At 44.5% G+C, this 25,793-nt stretch overlaps 1 protein-coding gene across 2 annotated transcripts in view; it reads right to left on the reverse strand.

The window, feature by feature from the left end:
- Window positions 1-25,286, reverse strand: part of GLRA1 (glycine receptor alpha 1) — a 37,498-nt gene extending 12,212 nt beyond the window's left edge. Inside the window, exons 1-3 of one of the 2 annotated variants that reach the window (XM_027718266.2) lie at window positions 24,301-25,286; window positions 8,912-9,042; window positions 4,844-4,911 (exon numbers count right to left, since the gene is read on the reverse strand). In XM_027718266.2, the coding sequence (XP_027574067.1) occupies window positions 4,844-4,911; window positions 8,912-9,042; window positions 24,301-24,356 (255 nt within the window). In that variant the 5' untranslated portion in view covers window positions 24,357-25,286. The remainder of the gene's footprint in view (window positions 1-4,843; window positions 4,912-8,911; window positions 9,043-24,300) is intronic. The other variant, XM_027718267.2, reaches the window with a different exon arrangement.
- Window positions 25,287-25,793: the final 507 nt, after the last annotated feature.

The raw sequence follows: 25,793 nt of genomic DNA on the forward strand, positions 1-25,793 counted from the left end.
AGGCAGTGCTGTGAGGAAGGGATGGAGGCTGTCAGGGAACTCAGTGGGTTTCAGCCCCTGACTCAAGAGTTCTGTCAGAGCAGCCTCTGCACTGAGCAGTTTTGGTGAGAGGCTTCCCTTTGATAAATTGACATTTTGCTGATGGAACTATTAGGGTGGAGACTGAACTCCCTCAGAAGGGGATTCTGTGATCCCACCTGGGCAGAGCATAAGGGGCTTTAGTAGCATGGAGTTCATTCTCTAGAAAGGGAATGAGCAAACACCTTTAAGGGTACTTGCCTTGCAAAAGAAGCACTACAGCTGTCCACAAAAACAATGAGCACACCAGGAGCTGCCCTTGGAAGGGTTAATATGGCTAATAAGGTTAATAACCTCCTTACTTTATCAGAGCTGTAGCAAAATAGCCAAATTGAAGCCCGGTGTGAAACCACACCTAGGTCAAAGGGAGGTGCCCCTGAGGAGGAAGTTAGAAGAGGGCAGTGCCTGGTGAGGGGTGGGAGCAGCACCCTGGTGCTTAATAGGTGTGGGGTTCTTTTGTGCTGGAACCCAAAGCAGAAAGTTTTTCTGTGTCTTCCTACAAAAGGAGGGGAAGGTTTATCTCTGTGAGCCAAGGATGGAGCTGCTGCCGGTGAGTGAATTGTATCCAGCATCCTGAATTTCAAGTGTGTTTAGTTGTGAGGTCTTGTTCTTCAGCTCGAGGGTTTTTTGTGTCCTTGGATTTGAGTTGCATGGTCCCATTTCATGGCTTCTTTTTTTTTTTCTCCCCTCCCTTCTTTATTCAATGCAAAGACAAACTCCAGCCACACACACAGCTGAAACACTGCAGCTCCAACAGTGAAATGGCAGCAGGCTGTGTGTTGTTGTGAAAACCTTTTCATTTTGTGCTGCATGACTTGTTATATGCTTATCATCTCTGTGGGACTGATGGCTGGGTTTAAGACTGACTGACTGCAGAAAACTTTGCTCAAAACCTAACCTTTGCTACAGGTTTTGTGCATTGATACTCAGATCTTTTGCTGATCTTGGGGTGAGTGGGGCTGGTATTAAATGTGTGACCCATACACTTCATCAGACATATCTGCTGCACTGTGGCTTGTGAGGCTGGAATGAGCTTTTTGGTCTGCTTTGCAGGATGGTTTATTTTCTTGTTGGAAATCTCATGTACAGTTGCCTCTGAGCCCATACTTAAAACTTGGACAGTTGCAGCCTCCAGCTTCTCCTGTCCTTAGGAGATTCTGGGAGCTCGACTGTGGCTGTGTTGCAGCTGGCTGGAAGGTCACTTTTGGTTTGCTCTTTTCAGATGAGGTAACTATGGCACGAAAGCAGCAAAAATAAATTTGCATGTATATACTGTGTCTAGGGGAGCCTGCGCTGTTTTGTGATTTTCTTTCTTTTTCACTCTCTACTTTGCTGCAGGTTGGTCCTTTTTAAAACATGGGACTGGATCTTGAGTCCAGCTTGAACTCTAGGTGATGATGTAAAAAAATATTCCTCCTTCTCCATCTGCATTCACTGGGTACAAAATGCTCCCAACTGCCTGAGTCAGTGAGAGGACTATAAAACTGGGGCTTCCACTGAAAGAGAGAGCCAAGAGTATCACTTAATTTCAAGTTTGCTGTTATAGTAGGGAATTTGTTAATGAAATGCTCAGATAATCCTACCAGTTGTCTCATGCTACAAGGAAAAGCCAGAGCTGGTGCAGTTTATTCACTTAAAACCGAGACCTGTTCCTGAGATGACTGACTTCTGTTTGTTTTGAATGAGGAATTTGTATGTCTGCTATAGATTTTGTGGTCTGGTATGACTTGGGGAGGGGATTTGTTTATACTTTTGAAGAGCAAAAAGGGATTTAACATCTTGCGATTGAGGGTTGTTTGGTGTTTTTAATAAAAATAGTTGGAAAGGGTGGATGCATCTTGCACTTGTCCTCGGGAATCCCTTGCTGTTGGATGCACTGTTGCAGTAATGCTTTAGGACAGGAGTCTGCACTTATCTGGCTGTTGTGGCTGGTCATATCTTTCCCCTGGAAGCACTGGTTGGGTTCACAGGGGTGTGTTCCCAGTCACAGGTTCCCTTGTCCTTAGAGCTCGTGACAGGTGAGGCTGAGGGATATAAGCTATGAGCTGCAACGTAACATAAATGTCCAATCAATTATGTGCACCACTAGAGGCTTTTATGTGCAGTCTCCAGGATTCTTGAAGGAGTTACTTCCCTTCTCTAAGTCAGGTCTGCTTTAGGAGTTGCATTTGCTGGATGATTTTTCCTTCTTTTTTTTTTTTTTTTTTTTAATTTCCCTTAACTTTACAGCAGTTTTCAGATCTCCATTTCTTGCCTCTTGAACCTTTCTGGGGCTTTCTGCCCACTCAGTGGAGTCTGTGCTTTCTCTTGGCCCCGACTCATTTTCCTTCCTTCTGAGGTTTGTAGACTTGAGTGGCTGCATCAAATGCCCGGTTTGTTCTATTTTTCTGTATTTTCTCCTCTTCCTCTATCTTCCATCATGCCTTAAGCTGTGAGTGAGCACTGACCTCCAGTTTCTCTAATCCTCTGCATGGTGATCTCATAGTTTACACTGCTTTGTGATATTCAAGCATTATAAACTAAAATGATAGTGATATTTTCTATAGGATGTAACAGCCCACTAAGGAGGTGTTTGAAAGCCTTCTCCAACTGCATATGTGGTATCCATAAAAACCTATGACTTCTCTTGCAGGTAGTAGTGCAACAGTTAAATATAAGCTGGCATAATACTCAGACCTGAACCTGACCAGGCCTAATGCAGCTGGGGGAGTTTTGTCATCATCAGTCACAGGGGTCAATGTTAGACTACAGCTTTCTTTATGGTAAAATATTGATTTGCCCTCCTCTCTCTCCTGAAAACTTCCACCCCTCCTCTCCTCCCCCTGCGTTCCAAACAAGTTCTACTTGTTTGAATTCAAAGTAGCCAAGTCTGTCCCAAAATCCCTTCACAACTGGACCGTCTGTTGTTCCCAGAAACTGCACTGGGGAGCTGACACTGCCTGTTTGACCTGCTGCATCCTCAAACAGCAGGGAGGGACTGGCTTCTCTGCAGAGTAAGTTGCAGGTTATGAATCCCAAGGACCCCTCTAGCTTGCTGAGATCTCCTTTTTAAATGTTTCAGTACCTGTGTTGCTTGTGTTCTGGTTGGTGTTTACAAGCAGAATTGCTGTTCCCCAAGAAGTGCATTATACCAGGCTGTGTGCAATGCTGTGTCAGCCTGACATCTGGACTAGCTTGTCAGAGCTGCCTTGGATATTTCTAGACAAAGCAATGTGCCCAGAGGGTGTTCTTGGGTTCCCATGGGAATTTTTTTTCCTATGGAACACAGACTATGAAATGAGTGGCATCTGGAGAGGATAGCAAGTCCCTGCAGCCTGTCTTGGAGGTGAACTGCATCTCTGGCTCTCTCTCCTGCTAGTCTATGCTAATTTTATGGAGCATCCTGCTTACAGAGATCATGTGACATATTTGTATGACTGCTTCAGTGCATCTCACAATGTAGGACATATGCACTGAAAAACATGTCAATGGAATGTGCTCTGTACATCCCACAAGGATCCTTTGTGGGCCTGCCCTGCTCCCTTGCACTCTGGATTGTCTCTGCTGGTTGTGTAGGAGCAGTATTTCTTGCCTGTAAGGCCAAAGGAGATATCCAATAAAATAGTAAATTAGCAGCAGATGTGTATTTCAGTTCTAGTTCTTCCTCTATTGCTTTACATACAAATGAATCCACGATACACTTCTTGCCTATGAACTCTGATAAATTCTGCAATCCAAGTAGGAAATCTGTTTCCTTGTGCTTAGACAGAATAGCAGCTTCCCCCCCCATTACCAGAACTGAAGTACCCCCAATGCAAACACTTCCAGCAGAATGGTACAGTGTCAGAAGAGGCTTATAACCCCAGGTGAATGGCTGTGGATCTTCTCTGACAGTGGTGTGCATGCCAAGTAATTTGTTCAAGTCAAGGGGTGTGATCTATATGTAAAGCCTATAAACTCCTGCCTGAATGCACAAAGTGCCTGAAGCTGGAGCTTGGCATTCTTCTTTCAGCATTTTTCTAGAAAAAGAATTACCGAAGGGTAATTAAACACCATATTTCTGGATTATCTTTAATTAGCACAGCAGTAAGGCACTGTACCTCCAGAGTTTTCCTTTGCTGTTCACTGATTATGTCACAACCAATCTTTAATAGTTTTCAGATGGAGCAATTATCTCCTGTTCTAGTGATCCTCTGCTCCTAGTGCCTTGCCAATTACATACAGCCTTTAGCCATACTCACTAATTTTGTATGAAGTGAGCCTTAACTCACAAATATTGGTTTTGATTTTCTATTAAAAATCATTTTCTACCAGAAATGTCTCCAAGAAAATAATCATCTTAATCTTTAGTCTAATAATCCTCATAAACTTTAGGAATCTGAACTATGGTGGAAACTAAATTTGAGTTCAGCTGATTTTCCTTCTCTTTGAATCCAGATTCATTCTGGATTTATGCCCACTTAAACACGAAGTACCTGCAACTGCCTCTGAGCTTGGAGCCTCAGGCAAGTCTTCAGAAAAAGACTGTTTGCTTCCCTTTTTGACCATTGTCCTTTGCCTGTGCAGTGTTTTTGTAAGAGGCAGACAGAGGCTGTGTGATCTTCAGCTACATGCAGTGTGAGTCTTGCGTGTTGACCATTAATGTGCTCAAACCTTAGGTAAGCCTGGGGGCACTGAGACAGTATTTTTCCCTGGTCACACTGAAGAGGAGGGTGATGCAGCGTTTTCTGGGAGTGCAGTGAGGCTGAGCCAGTAGCTGAGCAGCTGTGCTGTGATTTTTACTTACCATAGTTGTTTCTGCAATCGAGCCAAAGCTGTTGATGAAAATGTTGCAGCTGACGTTCACTGGCGGGCCTGCATGACAAGTACAGATTGGAACAGCAGTTCAGTGTGTGCTGTAAGGCAGGGTATTTCCACTCTGTGGAGTTAAAACCGATTGTGGGAACTGGGTGACTGAGGGGTAAGTAGGGGAGTAAGGTCTGGATGACCTGGCTTGGTCTGGTCTTGGTTCTGAGCCAGTTTGACACCAGGCAGTGTTTTTGCTTCACCTCTGTTCCCCTGTTTGGGGAAATGTTTATATATCTCAGCTGTGGACTGTTCAGATGAAAGGGAATAGATCAGAGCCAGGCAGGACAGCTTTCCAGATAGCTTGACCTGACTATATGGGTGGCAAGCTCACCTTGAACCTGATAGCAAAGTAACCCAGAAAAGAGCTGAGAGACTATTGACTTTCATTTAGAGCTTACTGATGAAATATTCATATGAAGTACCTAAATGTTGCTGAACTAGGATGATGTGCTCCCTACAAAGGCAGTGCAGCACAGTGTGCTGTAAGGGTCTGGTTGGCTGAAGGAACAAGTACCCCATGAGATGATGGTGGTGTCTGCTAAGCCTCACAGCTGAATAGGAGACTGCAGGGCTCTGCCAGCAGAAATTCTCTGGCTGTCTTGATTTGGTGGAGGGTATTCCCAGACTCTGGGCTGTGCCTCTCCTGGCCTTGATTTGCTTTCAGACTGAAGCTTTGCTTAGCTGCTCATATTGGAAAAGGTAAGGGGCCACCAAAGGAGTGAGTGAGGGTTAAAGGGGTGAAAAAATTGTGGTTAGAGGCCATGGGGGTCAGTCTGTTTGTGTGGTACTGGTGCTCAAAGGTATCAGTATGGCTTGGAAGCGTTTCACTATATTGCCTGGCAAATCTGAAGCAGAAATGTTGCATTTACAGAGAGGAAGATGCCAAGAGCTGCAGTTTGGGACAAAGCAGAAAGCTGGGGGATATTTTGGAACCAGAGCATACCTGGTGCCTGCAAAACCAGTGGCTTGCCCACATGTAATAAAAGGATTTCTGTAAAGCCTTAATAAGGGGAGGGGAGAAGGAAAAGGGGCCTCTGCTCCGGGAGCTCCCAAAGGACCTGCTGCAGGTGCTGCCTGGTGTGCAGTGGGGAAAGGCAGCTCAGGCAGAGAACAGACACTGCCCCAGGGACCAAGATCCCCATCTAACACTGGAGGAATTAATCTCATATCATCCCTGTGACAGATGCTTCTGGAAAGATAAGATCTGTGAAAGTGGAGAGTGTGGATTTTTAGATTGTTCCCCCATTCTTTATGAAGTCAGGGATGGTGTCTGCATTTCAAACGCTGCCTGATGGCTCAGCCTGCTGGGGGAGTGATGCTCCTGTTAAGGTCACATCTGCAGTCTGGCACTCACTGCAAGATGAAATACTGGAGGGGGAGGATTGGTTTTAACGAGAGGCTTGTGCCTCTAATCAGTGCAAACGTCCTCCTGTGTGGCAATTAATGGATTTTCCTGATTACTAAGTAACATTTGGAGCTTGGTTTTCTCAACTTCATTTCCCTTTTCTCCTCTTCTACTTCAGCCTCTTCTGAAACTTTGTGCCTGTCCCCTGTGGGATTAGGATTGCAGCCACTTGGCAGTAATGCTCTGTGGGTGGGATTTCCTTGGTACAAGTCCCAGGCAATCCAGGCAGGCTCCTGCCTAACCAGCTCCCAGACAACCACTGCCAGCTCAGCAGCATCTCACACTGTTCAATCTGTGCAGCTCTTTCTCCAGACTATTAAACACTGGCATGGGTTAAACTATCAGACACAAAATTATATATATTTTTTTTTCCCCTTCACCAACCCCTTTTATCTGAAAGCTTGGCCAGCAGCTGAAAGCACACAGTTTATCAGGCTTTAGCACTTGTTTTATCCCTTCTGTAGTGCTCCTTTTGAGCTCAGGAGCATTGGTTTTCTATTTTGGATCCATCTCATGAACCACACGGAAGGTCCATGTGCATGTGATTCCCCTCCCAAAGGGCACATTATAAGGAAAATACTGAGCTGATCTTCTGGATGACTGAATGTGTTCATGACTGACAAGCATGGAGTATTTTGGTTCTCCTGTTCCTGATCCAGTGCTGATGTGCAGTTGAGTGTGGAGTTAGTTTAGACCAGTGCATGTGAAGACTCTCCTTGGGGCAGCTCTTGTCGGGGCACTGAGCTCTCCCCACCATGTCCAGGGGGAGCCAAATCTGTGCAGGATTTGGGTAGTTTTTAGCTTGTGAAAGGCTCTAGAAAATCCCCTGACTACCACTGAAATGTGCCACCCCTGCAGTGGGATGCAGCTGTGAAGGAATGCAGTTTTCCAGCAGCAGGGTTGAGGGTACAGACTGGGTGAGGGTCCCTTGTCCCAATGCCTCATTCTGCTCTGTCCCTGCCTGAGTTGCTCACTTCGTTCTCCAACTTGAGTCAAACCCCAGAAGATTCTTGTTCTCAGAATGTGAATCCACAGCTAAGTCCAGACTTTACAGTGTTTATGGAAAAGCTGCAATCTTCTTTTTGTTAATCTTCCCCTCCCCAAAAATCAATCTGATATGGATCTTTGGTATTATTTTCATTTAGATCTAAGCAATTAAAATGTCCTTATGAGTTACTGCAGTTAATTTAAATGATGTGCTTTGAGAGCTACAACCCCAAGCTCTGTAAAACACCTCCTATCCCTCCCATATAAATTGGAGCCTGATTTATGTGTGGGAGGCTAAGCCAGCAAAACTGCCCTGGGGGGAAGGTGTAGTTCATTGAAATAAACCTGAAATTAAATTATCTCAAATAAAAATGCAATACAGCTGCCTCTAGCAGGAAGTTAATGTATACATTTCATTAAATATTAAAGTTTAATTTGTGTGTGTGCATAATTTAGTGGTAGGCAGGTTTACAGGGTGGTGTTTTAACTCTTTGTGATTTGGGTAAGAACAGCAGTGCTCTCTGTTGCCTGGTTGATTACTGGGACATAAGGTTCCCACCTTTTTTTGGGTTTAAAAGCCCAGTACAGAGCTAACTGTTTGAAGCTGGGTGGCAGGTGCTGTCACTGTGATTAATGGGTCCTGGGAGTCCTGTGTTAGCACTGCCAGTGACTCCAGGGAGAGGGGGAATTGGTAGGAGGAAACAAAAGAACTGAGCATTGAAAAGGGCTGGGCAGTGGCTGGGGGTGGGGGGCAGATCCTGCTTTATTATCTCTGTGTGTGATTCAAGGCCAAGTAGCTCCAGGAAGGTGAGCTCAGTTAAAAAGAAAATGAAAAAGTCATAGAATGGTTTGAGTTGGAAGGTCCTTAAAGACCCTCTAGTGCCAACTTCTCTCCTGTGTGTGGGGACACCCTCCACTAGGCCAGGCTGGAAAACCCAACAAAAAAACCCCAAAACCAAACCACAAAAACCAACCAATCAAAATAACCCAAACAAAAAAGACACAAACCCCACCCCTGTTAGAAGAGGTGTTTTGAGGAGCAAAGAGAGAGGATCTGTTGCCTCTGCCAGGGCCTGATTCAGTGCTCTCTGGCTACCAGTAAATACAGGGTGGATTGTAAAAATTGGGTGTGAAACAGTGGAGCTGTGTTGGGCTTAAGAGTTCTATTACTGTGGGGGACAGGGATGGGTCTGAGCTGCCCCTGGATCCTACTGAATTTCTTTGGAGCTGATGGGAGAGACTCCTCTTGGCTGCAGTGGGTGTAAGGGGGGAACATTGCCTGCTATTAGAAGGTGCTGTGGGCAGTGACTTCAGGGGAAAGTTTTTCTCTTAACCTGTAAGATGTTCAGCTCCCTGCCATTCACTGCTTGGTTTGGCAGGATCCCCGATCCCTACTTCAGTGTACACTCCCTGTGTGTAAAGTTTTTACAAGGTTGTTTCTACTCTGAGTGGATATCTCTCCATGTCTTCCCAGATATCTACAAGGGATCCATGTGCCAAATATAATTAAGAACACAAAGGTTGTTCATATTCCATATACAATTAGGGAGGTTTTTGGGAGGATTGCATGCAGCTTTCAGTCCCAAAATGAAACAAAGCTGGGTTTTTTCATACCTTTAAAATTTGGTCTGATCCTGGCATCGTATCCCGAAGTTCGCCCCATCAATTTATCCAAGAAATCAGAAGGAGACATGGGTTTGGGGGCAGATCGTGCTGCTGCTTCAGCTTCTTTGGAGGCTGCCAGGCTGTGTGAGTAGAAAGAAAGAGGAGGTTTTAGTGTGCATCCCATACTGAGGAGGGTTTGGGGTCCAGAAACAGAGCAGTCAGCATCTTATTCCTGCTGAGGCAGGATGGGCACCCATGTGAATTCCTAATGAGGCTGGTCTCAGCTAATTTGTTTGCCCAGCCCAAACATCTCCAAATACAGAATCCCAGCTGCCACCAAAGTAGAAGAGAGATGATGAGTAGTGAAAATCCTTTTGTGAGTTTAGGTATAGCTCCTTGGCGTGCCACTAAATTACAAATGTGAACTCTGGCGCTGAGCTCCGCAGGTAAAATACACTCTGAGATTAGCCTTGGGCTGCAATTACTGCTTAATTACATGGCAAATAGCAAGGAGCATATTTGGTACTCTGACAGCCCAGTTTTCCAAAAGGCGGGTAGGATCAGAGCAACCTGGAATTTGAGGTTTAAATGAGCATCACCTGATGGTACAGCTCGTGCAGAGCCTTTGGGACTGTAGGGGAGAGAGGTGGTTGTGCTTCCCACTTGCTGATCAGTCCAGCATTTGCTACTGGTACCTGCAATGCAGGGTCTGAGTTCAGCTCAGCAACACGGTCTCTGGACTGGGAGATGTCTGGACGGTGATCCTGAAATCACACTCGTGTTGGGTTGAGGATGAAAGCAAATGGGGTGGTTTTGGGACCCATATGGCCTCTGAGGCAGAAAGAGTGAAATAACCAATTTATCTGTAGAAGATGAAAACCTATGACTGGCAATGTTCCTTCTGGCTCAATGGGAGTCTGCAGGGTGATGATTTGGGCTGATGAAGTCTGTTGTTACCATCTACACAGGAAGAAGTGACCCCTGGTACTACATGCCCATTCTCAACTTTGAGGATGGTTTCACTTCCAAGACAGTTCCCTCCCTTTGGTTATGTGGCTTCTACTTGAACACCAGTCTGTTCCCATGCTGAAAGTGTGGTGTAAAATTGCCTAGATTAGCCAAAGAAAAAACAACCCTTGCATTGTTCTTAGGGCAAGAGCTGTCTCTGCCTGTGGGCTCAGTGCCTGATGCTGGTTAGAGCCTGCAAGGAAGGATTGCAAGGCAAATGTATCATGAGCCAAAAGAAGCTGCTCAGGAGGAAGTGAGGCTCATTGCTTCACACTGCAAAACTCCTGAATTTTTTAAAGTACAAAGGCTGTGTGGGAACAGCGAGAAGCCACTGACAGAGCAGCTGGGAGGCCTGAGAATGTTTGCAACAGGTACGAGATATTTAGCTACATGTGTCCTCACAAGTGACAGCATGAGGGCCTGACCTTGGGAAATTTTGCAGTAGTTAAACCTGATGTTTTTTGAAGAGTAGTGCTAAGTACTGACACAAGGTCTTCTGGGAAGAACTTGGGACAGTGACTGTGTGTTGTATTAATGTGATCCTGCCCTCAAAGACCTGTTCATCCAATGCAAGTTTGAGCTGAGGCTCCAAAGACACAAATAAGAACATTTTGAGCCATCGAGGTCCTCAGGAATATTAAAACTGACAGAATTCAACAGTGCTTGGGCCCCATAATTTCAAAATCAGGAATCTAGTACCCTGCATTGCATTGACTTTCTTTTCTAGTGTCAGCAGTGATGGCTTGCCAAGTGTTGGTTTTCAATCCTGCAAACTCACAGCTGCAGTCTGGCTTCCTTTGTAAGCTGCAACAGGGTACTCTCATTACCAGGTTTTTAACAGTTAAAAATTGATTAATTCCCACAATGAAGAGGGGAGATGAATTCCAGGCCACTTCCACTGAGAGTCTAAAACTAGGGTTTCATCCACTTCTTCATATATTCACAATCCACTGCCACACTGGCCACGTCTGAGCAGGCTGATGCACACTCATGCTTGGTGTTGACCTGACAAGTTGTGGATCTCACTTTTACTACAGCCACACTGCCCTTTCTTATCTTGTCCCTATCTCTGCTCTAAGGAACTATACAAAGCCCAAACCAATGTGTTTCAGGGGTAAATGGGGTTGTGGAATGGGTGATGGTTTTAATTTAATTATTTTTAGGAGGAAAGCAATGGGGTGCAATTGATTTGCAAACTCAGAAGAAAGCTGGGGGTGGGAGGACAATCAATACTGGGCTCGACTACTGCATTGCAATGGAGTGTCTGCATGGCAATGAGTCCAGAGAAAAGATTTCAATTAAGCAGCAAATGACTTGGTAACCAAAGACTCCTGCCACTTCAGCAACAAGATGCCAAATACTGCAATACACTGATTTCTTCTCATTAACTGTTAACTGGAAGAAGTATATGGAAATGGAAAAGTGGGGGGGGGATGAGGCAATACAAATCTAATAAGCATCTAATAAGCTTTAAGTGGAAAAAGATAATTAGAAACTGCAATTCCCCTGGCATTTGTTTTAAAAAATGAGGTGAAAAGGCAAAGAAATCAGTGCTGAGCTTTCCTGTGAATTCAGCGTGAAAGCCTGTACTGAATATGTTCACTCACAATGAGTGAGTCTGCTGGTATTCTTTGGGTATCACTTTCTGATTCTTTCCCAGTCAAAGTTGCAAGTAAATGAATTTGATGGGCTCAGTTCCTACATGGAAGTATTTATTTAGATAACTGAATCCCAGAAGCATCTGGGAGAGGATCAGACTCACAGCACCACTGCTTTCTGCAGCTTCATGCCCATCTCTGAGCAGTTCCTGGGAACACCTTTGGGGAGGTGCTGGAACTGTCAAACATTGTTTAATGCCTCCTAATATGTGTTTTTAAATCTATTTGTCTGCTGTGTGTTGTTACCCAGGTGACCTGGGAAGGATGAGTTCTGAGTTTTGTCTAGTTTCTCTTTGGTTATTAGATGTTTTCCTATAATGACCTGGTAACAACTTCCCCCTAGATTTAACAAGAAAAGGCAAGAAGGGCAGGGGATGAAGGAGTAGCAAAGCCTTTCCAGCAGCAGGCAGATGAGTCAACTCTCTAGCTTAGAAGAAATAGTAGAAAACACCACTGGAAACTACAGAGAGGCTGGTCCACCCCACTGTGCTTTAGATGGATGGTTTCTCTCTAACAGAACCCCAAAAATCTTCACTCTGGTTGTGACAACTGAGCTTTGCAATGGCAGTTTAGCTCAGACAGCACTCAAAATACTACTAGCTTCTGTTCTCTTCCAGGTCTGTCTGGACCAGTGCTGTGGGCTGCCTTGGGAGCTTTCTGGGATTTTCTCCATGCCTTTACTTCTTGCAAAAGCACCCTTGAAAGTCCCACAGGACTGTTCATCTGCTGGCCCAGCAGAGGCAGGGAGAGTGACTTGAAAATTATTGGCAATAGAAGGGAATTGGAAATTTAGAGTGGGTTGTGGTGGTGTTCAGAGAGAAGATTGATTCTGTGAATAAACAAAGGGAGGCAAAGCACATAACAAAAGCACCGAAGCACCGAGGCTGTAGTTTGCATTGGTGTAAGAGTGTTGTCTGAGCTGGGTGTCTCGGCGCATTTTAATAGCAGTCAGACAGCGGCTTATCTTATTTATGCTGGTGTAATCCCTAGTGGATCTGGCTGAGAAAGTGCCATCAGGCAATCATCACAGCCACTACAAGGGGAAGGATCTCTTCAAAGGGTCGATGAACTAGCATAATCTTTTGTGATATTAATGCTGGTGTGTAAGCAGACACCAGCAAGCCCCCAGGAGGTCCAGCCCACAAGCTGGATAGGAAGGTGAAAGCTGATGGAGATGAGCAGCCCAGCTGCTCAGGATTGCATTCCTTAAAACAGAGCAGTCAGGCTTTGCAGGACACCTATCACTGGTTTCTCTGTGGCACTGTTTACTCTGTCTGCATTATTTTGTTTCATCTAAACAGATGATATATTCTTATAAACAATTATTTGGTTTAGAAAGTGGCTCTTCTGCAGTCTGGCCACGTCTGTTGTTCAGTTCCTGGCTCCCCAGTTGGCTGTTTCCTCCTTCTCCTCTCATTTGCATGGTCCTTGTGCATTATTGTCATGCCTTTTTTTTTTTCTTTGGGTGTGCCCATGGCTGTCCATCTAATTAAGTCCAACATCACAAACTGCCCTATTCTGATTGAATGCTGATACTAAGAAATATTTTTTTTTTAATTTTTTTTTTTAGTTTGCAAAGAGGAGTGATGAAGGAATTTAATTAGCACAGGGCCTCTATTCCCTTGTCAAATAATTTAATTGTTAATCATTAATTCTGGATGTAAAAAAAAAATCATGTCTGGAAGCAGAAACAAACTGTTGCAAAACAAGTGTTTGCAGAGGAAATATCTCTGCCAAGTGTGAAAGGTTTAAGTCCCTGTGAGGATAAAGTGGTACCACATCAGTGGCTTGAGAGAACAGCACTGGGTTTATTTCTGTGGTTGGACTCTCAGAAGAAATAAAGATACCTAACCCCTTACCCTGGTTCAGTGCTGCTCAGCAAAGCTTTCTGATGTGGTTTGTTGGGAGTTTATTTTTGAAATGCAGCAAGCCAGAAAGCTTGGCAGGGATGTGTTGGGAATAGTGTTCAGGTGAGCTGCCTCACATTTGTCCTTCAAATGCTGTGTATTCTGTAAGTAGATATCCCAGGGGAGGGAAATATCCATCAGGTCTAAGGCAGGCCAAGGTGAGCAGAGTAACTGTTTCCCCTGTTACCTTTAAAGCCAGGCTAGAGCAGTGTGGGGGCTCAGGGACACAGGAGAATTCATCAGTTCAGCTTTATTGACTTCAGCAGGCTCCGAGAGGTGCAGTTGCAAAGAGAACATCAGATAGTTGGGCACAGAAAGGCATCGTGCTGTCCATGATTAACTAGGAGTGCCCAGGATAACTCTCTCCTTACTCTCCCGGAACCATCTCCCTGGTCCCTTGAGCAGATACTGGAGCTCAGCAGAGCCCAGCCTGGATTCAACCTCTGCCAATGCTGGAGCTGCCTGTCTCCATCTTGTCCTCAGCAGCTGGAGAGAGGCAGGAAGGACAGACAGAAGATTGTCTTGGTGAAATGAAAAGGGGCAGCCCTAAACTCTGCACCCAGACTGTTATTTATGCCTGCACACCAACACGTTATCTGGAGGGAACTGCTGCCAGACCCTGGCTGGGAAGGCTTGGCAGAGACTGCAGGCAGACTTTTTATTTTAATGATTAGATTTACTATCAAAATTAATAGCACAATCAATATTGATATGCAATTCAATTAAAAAGGATGAAACTCATTGCCTGCATGTTTCTCTCCATCACCTTGTCTGAATTCCTGGCTTACAACATTAGAGGTGGGCAGGATAAAGAACAGTGGAGGGTGTGTGGGAGAAGAGAGCCCCAATACTATATTTTTGGCCCATCACGGTGCCGAGTAGAAGGAGCTGTGAGTGTTACAGATGTGCTGGTTGCCCAGCAGTGGTTGCAGTCCATGTGGTCATGCTCAGCTGCTGGTAGTTACAGCCCCTGCCCTGTGGACATGGGGTGTGATATGGGGGTGAAGTTGCAAAGTTAACTCTCAGAGGTTGGGAGGGAATTTGGACTTGGTTGTTTTCTTGATTCAACTGAGTGTTTATGCAACAGACACATGGAAGAGGCCTGGATGTTGAGACAGGAGAGGAAAATAGCTGTGTACAGTGAGACTGGAGAACTACAGAATTCGAGACCCTGTGAGGACATTTCACTCTGAGAAAGAAATGGGCAGTAAACTACTACTTGTCCCTATTCATGGCAGGAGGGGGTGACAAGAAGGAAAGAGTAGACTTGTTACATGTCTCTGCCCTGGATAGTTGTGCTCTGTTGCTGTGAGCTCTTTAAACCAATTCTAGCTCTTGCACCAGAAGTAACTGCATTGCAGTAGTCACAGGATGTAATCAGTTAAAGTTTTAACTCAAAGGATCCCAGAGCACTCTCAAATGTCCTGAACAACCAATGTTGCCACTGGTCCCCGTGGCTGTACAGGAGGAGAAGAACTGGGAGGCACTTTTCCATGGATCTCAGGGAATTAACCCTCTGTGATCATTCCTATCCAGGGAAAGCTGCAACAACTTTACTGAAGTGAGAAAAATCTCTTCAGACTGCAGCAATCTGATGTCTCTGTGTTCCACTGCCACATTCCTGCAGCCCATGGCTCCTATGCCATATGGCAAAACACTCTGTCCAGAACTATAAACCATCCCAATTACACTGATTAACTCTGTGGAAAGACACCAGCACTTGGAACATTTGCTGACGCTGCCTGGACAGAGCAACAAGAAAAAAATAAATGATTAGACAATTGGCTGAGGGGGGAGAAGTCTGCCCAATGTGTATAGCTGAGATGGGAAGAGCACAGGGAGACCAATGAATTGCGTGGAAATAGTGCTCAGTTGCATGGCAGATCTCTGCTCTTACAAGGATTGTTGTTGAGTGATCATTCTTGCTTATTGCACATTAAAAAAAAAAATAAATAAAGTGTTTGTTAAATTAGTTTTCAAGCCACAGGCATTCTCTCTAGTGACGTTCTCAACTCAATTCCCTCTTCCAGAAGCATCTACAGCTTTTAGAGCACACGTCGTGACTTTCTGGATATGTGTGATCCTAAACCACTGAGACAGGTTTGAAAACAAAATTCAAACAATGGAGAAGCACAAGTCAAAGCTTGGGTTTTAATCACTTGAGAAATAGACCCAGTGAACACCAGCATTGACTCTTACCTGTGCATGTACTGAAGGGTTTACAGAGAAAAAGAAAGTTATAATTGCATTTTTTTTGTTGAAAAACAAAGGGGAAAAAAACATCCCTGCAAAGACAAAAGCATGTGTCTGGCTTCACAGGCACTGAATATTCCTTTTATAGTCGGGGGCTAGTCAGATACTTAAAGTTATGCATAGACAGCCCTCCTGAATGCAGTAGATAAAGGGGGGAAATGTCTTTACGAGATGAGGCTTCATAATCTAGATAACAATATTCTCTTTACTGGTGTGCTCTTGATTTAGTGTTTGGAGGGAGAGCTGCGGTGGGAACCTCAATTGACGTCAGAAGGTTTTAGATCACAGACCAGACAAGTGTCAGAGAATTACAAGAAGTCGTGGATGCTCTTCTATCTATAGCTCTGCAGTCTCACTATCAGTTGCATTTCCATCAGTTCAAATAGCTCACTACGGCAGCTCTTTAAAAATTAGTTTTAGTTTAAGGATTTATGCTGCTCGTTAAGATTGGGTGAGGATATTGTAACTTTTTTTTTTCCTAAATCAGAAGCAGTATGAATAAAATTCTTTTAAAAGAGATGAGATATGACATGCGGTGCAGAGTGGGTTTTATCTTCTGAAGTGAAACTTTTTGCTCCAGATCCTTTGAAAAGGCCACCTGAGCTAACCCCTGTAACCTACCTACAAAATTGTGGGTCTCAAAGTAAGACTGGAGTTCTCTGATGTGCATATTTTGTGCTGTGTAAAATGAGTTGTGTGACAAGAGAGCTCATTTTGATATTTTCTGATGGAATTAGTTGTTGTCGTTGCCACACAAATACCCTGCTAGAGTTGAATATTCCCTCTGTACTGTCTGTGATTCCTGTGTAACTTATCAGTTTATTCATGAACTATAATGAAACATAACTTCTGGAATTAATGACTGAGCCTTGGGTCCCCTGCCCAGGAGGGCTCTTTTCCTCCCCACTCCAGCTGCCCTCTTTGGTTTCTTCAGCTCCCTGACCAAACAAACTCCATCTTTCCAACCCTGGTGCAAGAGAGCACGTTGTGTTTGATGAGGCTGGTACTTTGTCAGCCACACTGCCGGGAGATGATTCCAAAGCCCAGAGCTCTGTGTCAGGGTGTGATGGATGGGGCTGGAAGCTGGACGATGCTTGCAATTCTCAGGCACATGAGGTGTCAGGAGAGGTGGGATAACACATTTTGGTTTGTAAATGAGATCTTGGGAGACGTGGTGCAGCAAAGAAGTCTCTGTTGTGTGTGGGTATGCCAAGAACTAATGCCCCGCTCAGAGGGTGAAAGCACTGGGAGCAAACAAAAGACAGGATATACCCCATAGAAAGTCACTTTTTTGTCTGCAGCCTGGGTTCACAGTTCTTACAAGATAAGAAAAGGGTCCCTCATCCAGGAACGCAGAGCTTCTCTACTCCCCACTGGGGTAATACCTGTGGTGAACACATCCTGCTATAATGGGGGACTGAATCCATCTTGCATGGGGACTCTTGGCACCCATACGGACATTTGGAGCTAATGATTTTTTAAAGGGTGCTGATAAAAACTGACCCTTTTGTGCTTTCAGGGTTTTTAACTGCCCCATAAAAGAGGGGAGGAGGGGGTCTGTGCTTGGGGCTTTGTACAATGCATCTTTTTTACTGGCATCGGCTGAAATAAAAGAATAAAAAAAGAAATCAAGGGAAATCATGTAAAGGTGAGAAACCCATGATTTTGGCTGGATTTTCTGCACGATTCCTGGCTCAGCTGCATTTTGCTGCTGAACCACATGCGCGCGATAGTGGTCTGATCCACCACCGATCCCACTTCTGTTGCTGTTTAATTGATTTGTGTGTTTGCTCCAGCCCTGGCGGGGGTGGGGGGGCGGGATTTGCATTCTGGGCGAGTGGTCGCAGGCGTTGCTGGCAGGGCAGGCACCGAGGGGAGCTGCTGTCGGCGGCTCTGCTCTGAAGGCAGCCTGTGCGATGATTGATTGCACTGCAAGCCCTGCTGTTCCAGGCATGCGACACTCCTTGTCTTGGCAACCTCTTGGTAGTGTGTTCCCTCTTCGCCCACCCCGCAAGGAGGCACTGATGAAAACTAGAGAGTTCCCTGGCTGTCTGCTCGGGCTTTGGGGTTTTCTGTCTTGTTGTTTTTTTCCCAATTTTTTTTTCCTAGTGGGCCGTGAGCCTTAGTGAAAGGATGAAGGGGGACAAATCATAAGGAAAGCAGGGATGTAAAAGTGTGTTCTTTTGTTTTCCCCTCCCTTTCAAAGCCCAAATTTCATGGGGTTTGATAAATTAAGATTTCCCCTGCTTTTCTCACGGGCACTTAGATCCAGCAGAGATGTATTTACAGGATGCCAATTTTGTCTGTGTACCAGCCAGATGTGGTGCAGCCCCGAAATCAGCAGCTTACCATGGTGCAATATATGGATGGAACAATTGTCTGCATAATGGGGAGTGCTCAGCATGTGTAACGATGGGTGCATCTGTCTCTATCGATTTCTGTTCTCTGCAGGCCCTCTCTGGGCTTTGGTCTTACTGAGGGGACAGAAGCTATATTTCTGATTTTTCAGTTTCTGTGCCTCAGTCTTCTGAGGTATCAGAGAGTTTTAAGAGCAGCTTGCAGATGTGTATGTGATCTATTGCACCAGTGGGATCAAACCATGCAGACCTCCAGGACTAGATCAGCTAAAGCACATCAGTAGTTTCCCAGGAGGTGAAGGGAACAACATTTTGCACCAACCAATCATCTTGACTAAGAAATACCAATGCAAACCACCTCTGCTGGAGGGAAATGGTTTCTGTTGTCCGGCTTTGTAAACACAAATGTAAATAGTTTGGATACTTTGGGGGAAGGGGGAGGGAAACAAGTCAATTTTATTTTTGTCACTTTAAGGGGAACTGACCTGCTGGATTAGCAAGACTTTATTATGCTGAGTTCAATGCAAAAGTTGCTCTTTTCTGGGCTGTGCAAGTAGGTCTGGGAGTCAGCAACCAGTCTGGTGTTGAGTTGTCTGGTCATGGCTGCTAACGATCCTTGCAGTGGAGCAGCAGGAAAATTTCCTGCTTTTCTCCCTTCTTCCTTTTTGCTTCATTTATCCCGGGTTGGTGTTGGGTTTTATTGTGGTGATCGGTTTTGTTTGGGTTTTTCTCTTTGTTTGTTTTTGTTTGTTTGTTTGTTTTTTTAAACTGAAATTATCAAATGTTCTTGGAATGACATCTTTTGTCAATCAAAAAATTGAATCAAACCATGTTGGGGTGGGTATGCTGGAGGGGCATTTTTAGCAGGTGAAAGGGTATGATGAGCCCTTTTTCTTGAATGGTGTGATGTGCACAAGTATAACCATAATTCATAAGAATAATTTGTGCTCTTGCTGATAGATAAAGGTCAGTAGAAAGTAAGCCCAGTAATGAGAGCAAAGGGGTAATTTACTGGAAATAGTGAGACCCTGATTTAGTGTGTCACAACAGTGAGAGCTGATACAGGCAAATAAACCAGATGGAAGTAAAAATTTGTTAACAGCTTATCTGCTGTCCTAATACTGGCCACTTTGGGATTCTCAGAAAAGCTCCAGGTTACAGAAAATGCACAAGTGAAAATAGATGATGTGATTTAACGTAATTAAATGTTGCGGGTTTGATTTGGATGTTATGATTTTTAAAGCACGAGTTACTTTTTAAGACTCTTGTCTTTCATCAGTACCTAAATAAAAATTATATTCATTAAGTGGTCTGACATCTTCTTGACACTGAAATTGGGAGAGTCCTTTTAACCTGCATGCTGGGATGCAATGAGAACAGACCTATCTGCTGGTTTTCTATTACAGATGAATGATTGCTGGTCGGGGCTGGGATAATAAAGTAATTTAATTTTGGACATTGATTAACTTCTTAATTCAGATGTTGGGATCCTTTTCTATCCAGGTCAGCTCATGAGGATTTGGTGAGATGAATTTTATAAGCAAACAAGAAATGTGTTTGCCCAAGACCAGGGAACTGCCCTGAGCTGTTGCTTACAAGTTCTTTCCTCTCTACCTGGAATCAGAGTGAACTTCGTAGCCTTTAGGCTGTGCTGTTAAATCTGAGGCACTCAGAGTCAGAGGGCCCTTTGCTTCTGACTTGCTTCACACCTAAGGCTCTCCAACACCTCTTTCATGAGAGAAGAGAAATAAGGGGGGACCAAATTCCCATGTCTGAATTCTTGTTCTTGAAGGAAGTCTCTGTAGTGCCCTTATGTGTAAGGGCAGGATCCCACCATTCCCTCCACATATCAATCTCCTTCCAGAAGCAGCTCCCCTGAGATATTTGCACAGTAATTTTGTGTTCTGCCAGTGGGACTTGCTGCAGTGTAGGGTAATGTTCAGAGTGAGCCAAGGTGGACAGCCAGTTTGTATTACCTAAAATCTGCACAGCACCAGTGCCTTGGACACAAAGTGTATTTTATTAGTGCGTGGGAGAAACTGCAACATTGTTTTGTAATGTTTTTGGTAAGCAAGTTGATTATTTAGTGTTTTTCTGCTCTTTGTACCAAACGTAAGGGGTGAAGGAAGGAGGCTGGGTTTTTTGCCCAGACATTTGTGGAGCCTTTCTTTTGTTCTGAACTATCCAAATAGCAGTTCTGGAGTTGTTTAAGACAGCTGTTTGGAGAAGAAGGTTAAGGTCAGACTGTTAGAAAATGTTTTGCATACTTTATGTTGATTTGTCTTAATTGCCTAAAATGCAAGAGAATCAGGATGGCTGGCTGGATGTATTAAAGTCCCTGCAGAAGGCAGAGTCCCAGACATTTTGTCTTTTACTGTGATGACACCAAATTAATTTTTCTTTCCAGAATGATTTATAAAGGCTTCTAGAATTGTCTCTATTGTCACACTTTCAAACCTTAGACATGTAACCCTTTTAGTGGGGTCTCTAATGAGGCTATTAAAGGTTGCAGACCAAAGCAGCTAAAGAGTATCCTTAGAGCCATCTAGTCCAAGACTTTGCTAAATCATTTTTATTTTGTGGAGGAGATGACAGGCTCGGCAGAGGCACAACAGGTCATAAGGCACAACTTCTAATAGATTTTAGTAAGCATGAGGAAAATATTCTTTAAGTATTGAGAATATCTGCTATGCTGTTTCGCTTGTGGCTCTGGAAGTCTCTGGTTGGTGCTTCACTCAGGCAACTCTGAGATGTTACCTGGCACTGCAGAGCTGTAGCAGGAGCCTTAGAGATGGGGTGCACATTACTCTCCTGTTTCTTTGCTTGCCTTTCCTTTTGTGATATTTTTGAGGGGCTGAAACCAGCAGCTCTTCAGTCACCCTAACTTGTCAAGACTGTCTTAGGAAAGAATGTCTTTCCTCTCCCAAAAGTTGAGGTATCATATTTACAATGACACCTTCTTATTGTTTTAAAAACTGGAAATTAAGAGCTCCATTACTGACAGAAGGGAATATAAACATGCCACTTGGAGCAATCCAGTAGGGACTGAGGCTGGCAGCAAGTTTTAGCCTGTGACTCACTTGGAGCAGTAGCCTTGAATCACTCCTGCTTGCTGACAGATTGCTGTTCAGAAGGGGCCAACTCTGATCTTGATTCAGTGAAGGTCGTGCTGCAGATTCCTGATGTGCAGAAGTGCAATTAGGACAAAAATCAGGCCCAAAGAATTTCAAATGTCAACAGTGTCCACTTGGGTAAGGAGTCAGTTCTGGGATATCTTTTATGTCCTAACTTGTACAAGGTGCATTCCTACCCCCAGCTTATGCAGTGGAGTTTCTGGACCACTGCAGCTATTAAAATGTGATGGTACAACAGAAAGTCCAGGCAAGATCATCATGGGATAGGGGAGCATTTTGTGCTGTGTGAAGGAATTCACAACTGAACGTGCAGTGTATGTAGTTAGACTTTAGGAGAATGATGGTACGTCTCCACAGATACAATCAGAACATCTGGAAATCCCTATGTGAATATTGTCCAATTTGTTTTAAAGAAATAGGATTTTGCCTTACTGAGATATCTGTAAGGAAAGGTTGGTCAAGCAGCCTCTCAGTCTTCATCTCCCACCCTAACCCAGCTTCCATCCCTGCCTCTATCCAGGTTCTCAGTAAATGCCTTAGTCACAGCCAAGTGACTGCAGTCTGAGAAGGCAGGTAGCAGAATGGGAAGTGCTCTTCCATAAAGAAAGGCATGTCGGAATAAGCCACGTATCACAAACTCCTTCTAAAACACCCCAACTGTAACAGAAACAAATATCATATTGGCAATACCATAATGTTTGCATTCACACACCAGCTGTTACTCTTTCCCACAGGGTCTTGTTTTTTAAAAGGCTGGTGGAGGAAGATTTTGTTAAGCAACAAATCTAGTCTTATTTCCTATATTGGCTGTATATAATTTTCCTTGGAACACTGGATTTTTAATTTTTTTTTTTATATTTGTGTGGTACATGTACTAAGACATAATGGATTCTCTTTCCAGAATATTTTTGACAGGCTGACAGTAAAGCGTGGTGCACTCTGTAATTTAAAGCCATGCATACTTCTCTTATGGATTATTGGATTATCAGATTTGGGTTTGTTAAACATTGTGTATGACTGAGTAATTGGCATGCTAAATTTATGAATGACTGTTAATGAATAAACTTCTTTTACTGAAACTGAAATAGCAAAGCTATTCCTGGACCAGAAAGGCTGGTAGATTTTTGGCCTGTAATAAATTGAACATATAACACAAAGGGGGAGAGGAAAAAAAAAAAGGGAAAAACATTGTGTAGAGTCAGTTCTAAGCAGGAATTACTGATATTTTTTTTTTTAATTATTTTTTTCCTACTTGGAAAATTATTGCAATATATAAAGCAATTTGATTTCATCCTCCCCCAGCAATTGAATTAAAGCATTTTCAAATATTCTTAAATGTTAATTTTGGGAAAACTAAACTTCCAGAAATACCTTTTGTATGCAATATGACCTAATCATATATACCACATATTCATGTATATAATTTATGATACTATGAACCTTTTCATTAGAATCTGAAGTGACTTGTTTACCAAGGTTTTGAGTGCCCAGGACTGTACTTGATGTGCTGAGAACCTGTAAGTGCTCACATGTGTTGAGTGATGCACAAGTGGGTATCAATTTCACTTGTTCAGTCTGTTCAGAGGAGACGTGGACAGAGGCTTCAATACCAAGGCCATAGGAAATGCAAGCCTGAAAAGACTCTTTTATTTTCCTTTTGCTTTCTAGTTTTGTGCTGTTTAATCTTGTTTGTTTGTTTGGGGGCTTTTTGGTTTGTTTGTTGTTTTTTTTTTACCCAATGCTTCAACACTGTTTTTAACTAAGAGTTTATTGCCACATACGTGTTCTCCCTTTCAGTCCACCTCACTATATTGTGTAGTGCTGTGATACACTTGTGTCTGAGTGTCACAAGATGAGAAAGGATGGCTCTGAAGTGTCAGGTATTGGACATTACTTTTCAGAGATTGATGATTTTAGTTATTTCTAGAATTTATTTTTTGGCTTTCCTAAACATTAAATGCTTTGAGTTCATGTTGCAATCTTGCTGTCTCTGATTTCCTGCGGACTTACAGAAAAAGTGGTGATATCTCGATTTTTATGCCTGGAAAGACTTTAGTGTTCAAAAGGAAAGAGAATGCTAGCTAGAAAAGTCTGGCCAGTATCAGCAGGTCTGCTACTGTGAATCATAAGGTAAGTATTATACCAGTGATGTGTATGCAAATAACGTCTGTGTTTTCCCATTAAACTACAACATGACACTTTGGAAAAATGCAGAAGTAAGAGCCACACAACTGAAATGAAGTCTAAGACTGATGAACAAGTTCAGGTCATGACAGAGATTTTTTCTCCAATAGTATTTGGCATCTCTCACTTGCTACAGCAGGCTGCATCTTTCGTGCAAATATAGGAGCTTCTATCTTCCAATATTTTTTTTTGTCCATTTAATAAAAGCACTGCAAGGATAGATGGACATGAAACAGTTCTTTAAGACTAAAGCTATTCCTTCTGTCTTAGCCTTAAAGAGAAACTGAACACATCTAAACCACGGTCAAAATATAGCTGGGCGATAATGAATATAACTGCAAAAAGCTCCCCACGTCCCCTTTGGCTTTTGCTTATATTCTGCAAGGGAAGAATACTCAAAGCAATGTAAGAGGAAAAAAGTTGAGAAGGAAGGAGGTTATTTCTTTGCTTTCTGTGACTTTAGAACAGAGCAAGCTGAGGATAGAGGGTGAGCCCTCACAGATGAGCAGTGAAAGCATCCCACGGAACTCACCTGCAATATGAAGAATGGGGAGGGGGCGAGGTGGGAGTATTTACCCGGGCAAATTCAAGTGCAGCATTGCCAGCCGCCACTAGCTGTCACTTTGCAAGCAGCCGGGATCGGTGTTTTCAGCACTGCGGTTGGCGAGATTGCGGTGCTAATTAAACGGAGTAACTCCCAAAGCCGCGGAAAGTCCCGAGCCCAGGGGCTGTGCGTGAGCCAGGCTCGGGGGAACCGGGGGGAGGCCAAAAGGCAGCTCGGGGAAGGCGGAACGCGGCTGTCCGGAGCCGGGGCTGTGCCCGGGGGCTGTGCCCCGAGCTCGGGCTGGGCACGGTGCTCCAGCCCGCACACACTCCTCGCGTAAAGCCGAGCCTTACCTGAAGAAAACGATCGTCTCCCACACGTAGACTCCGAGCGCGTTGACGTTGCACATTTTTCCAGCTCTCGCTGTTTGTTGTTGTTGTTGTTGGGGGTTTTTTTGTTGTTGTTGTTTTGGTTTGCCCTTTTTTTTTTTTTTTTTTTTTTTTTTGTACTCCGTGAGGGGTGGGCCGGTGGGGTTGGCCAATAAAGTAACCCGGCACTTAGGGAAGAATCGGTGGGGGGGAAGCGAACCACCCCTGCCGGGGCCGGGGCGCGGCCGGGAGGGTCCGCTCAGCACCGCGGAGAGCGGCGGGCCCCGCTCAGCACCCGGACAGCGCCCGGAGCGCGCCCGCCCAGCACCGCGGAGAGCGGCCCCGCTCCGCCGCCGCCTCGGCTCGTCCCTCCTCCGCCGGGGCCCCCGCCACCGCCACTGCAGTGCTGCTGGGGCCGGAGCACCGGGCTGCCCGCGCCGAGACCTCCCTTCAGCGGGATGTCGCTCCGGACATCAGGCTGGCGAGAGCGGGAGGCGCAGCGGGTGTAGGTTTGCCATCGGGGTGGCGGGGGTGAGACGGGAGGTGGGGGGCGCGACGACCCTCAACAACCCCAGGGTTTAATCTCCGCTGCTGGCCGGGGTGTCTTCCTAATTACATCCACAGGAATTTGTCAGTGTGGAGCCGTGCTGCAGTCCCGGTTGTGTCGCTTTCCTGCCCGCCGTTTGGATGCTGTTGATTCCTGCTTCCTGGGCTTTTTTCCTCCCGAATAAGTTATTGCTGCTGTAGGGAAGGTGTCCCATTGCTCAGGGCTAGAGCGGAGGGGAGCGAAGGGGAAGTTTCTTGGGAAGCACTTCCATTGTGCTCGGAAAGAAAGTGGCTCACTGTCCTCCTAATGCATCTCATTTCCCCTCTGCCCTCTCTCCCCTGCTAGGACTCGCCAGATCTTGGGAGTTTCTTGCTGCATTAATTTACTAAACTAAAAAAAAAAGGAAAAAAAAAAGAAAAAAAAAGAGGGGGAGGTGGAGATGAGGGAAGGCAGAGGGGAGGGGGTAACTCAGCCTCTCCACCATCCCAAGGCCCTCCTCTTAGCTGTGCTCATTGGTCTCGAGGCTGAAAAAACTACTCTAGGACGTGGTTGGATAAACGCATGTTGTTCAGCAGAGGCTGTTAACCTTTAAAGCGCTGATACGTTTTTGTTTATTTCAATATTTTTAACCCGAATTGCTGTCTTTTTAAGAAGTCTCTGAAATCGTCTCCCTTGACAGGGCAAGCGTAACGTGCCTTAAATCTCCATCTCGTGGAAGATCTGCTTGGCTGGCAGTTGATATGTGTTGCTGTTGGCTTTTAAGGAACATCTCTGTGCTTTTGGGGGTTTTTTTTGTTTGTTTGTTTGGCTTTGATTTATTATTTTTTCCTTTTTATCTTTGTTTTATTTGATTTTTTTTAATTATTTTTTTACGTTTGATTTTGCAAAGAGGTTTGGCAAACACCAGAGCCATCAAGGCCAGGGCAGGTAA

Source organism: Pipra filicauda, unplaced genomic scaffold (genome assembly GCF_003945595.2).
Source record: "Pipra filicauda isolate LSUMZ 115617 unplaced genomic scaffold, ASM394559v2 scaffold344_size1527164_pilon, whole genome shotgun sequence".
Classification (NCBI taxonomy): Eukaryota; Metazoa; Chordata; class Aves; order Passeriformes; family Pipridae; genus Pipra; species Pipra filicauda.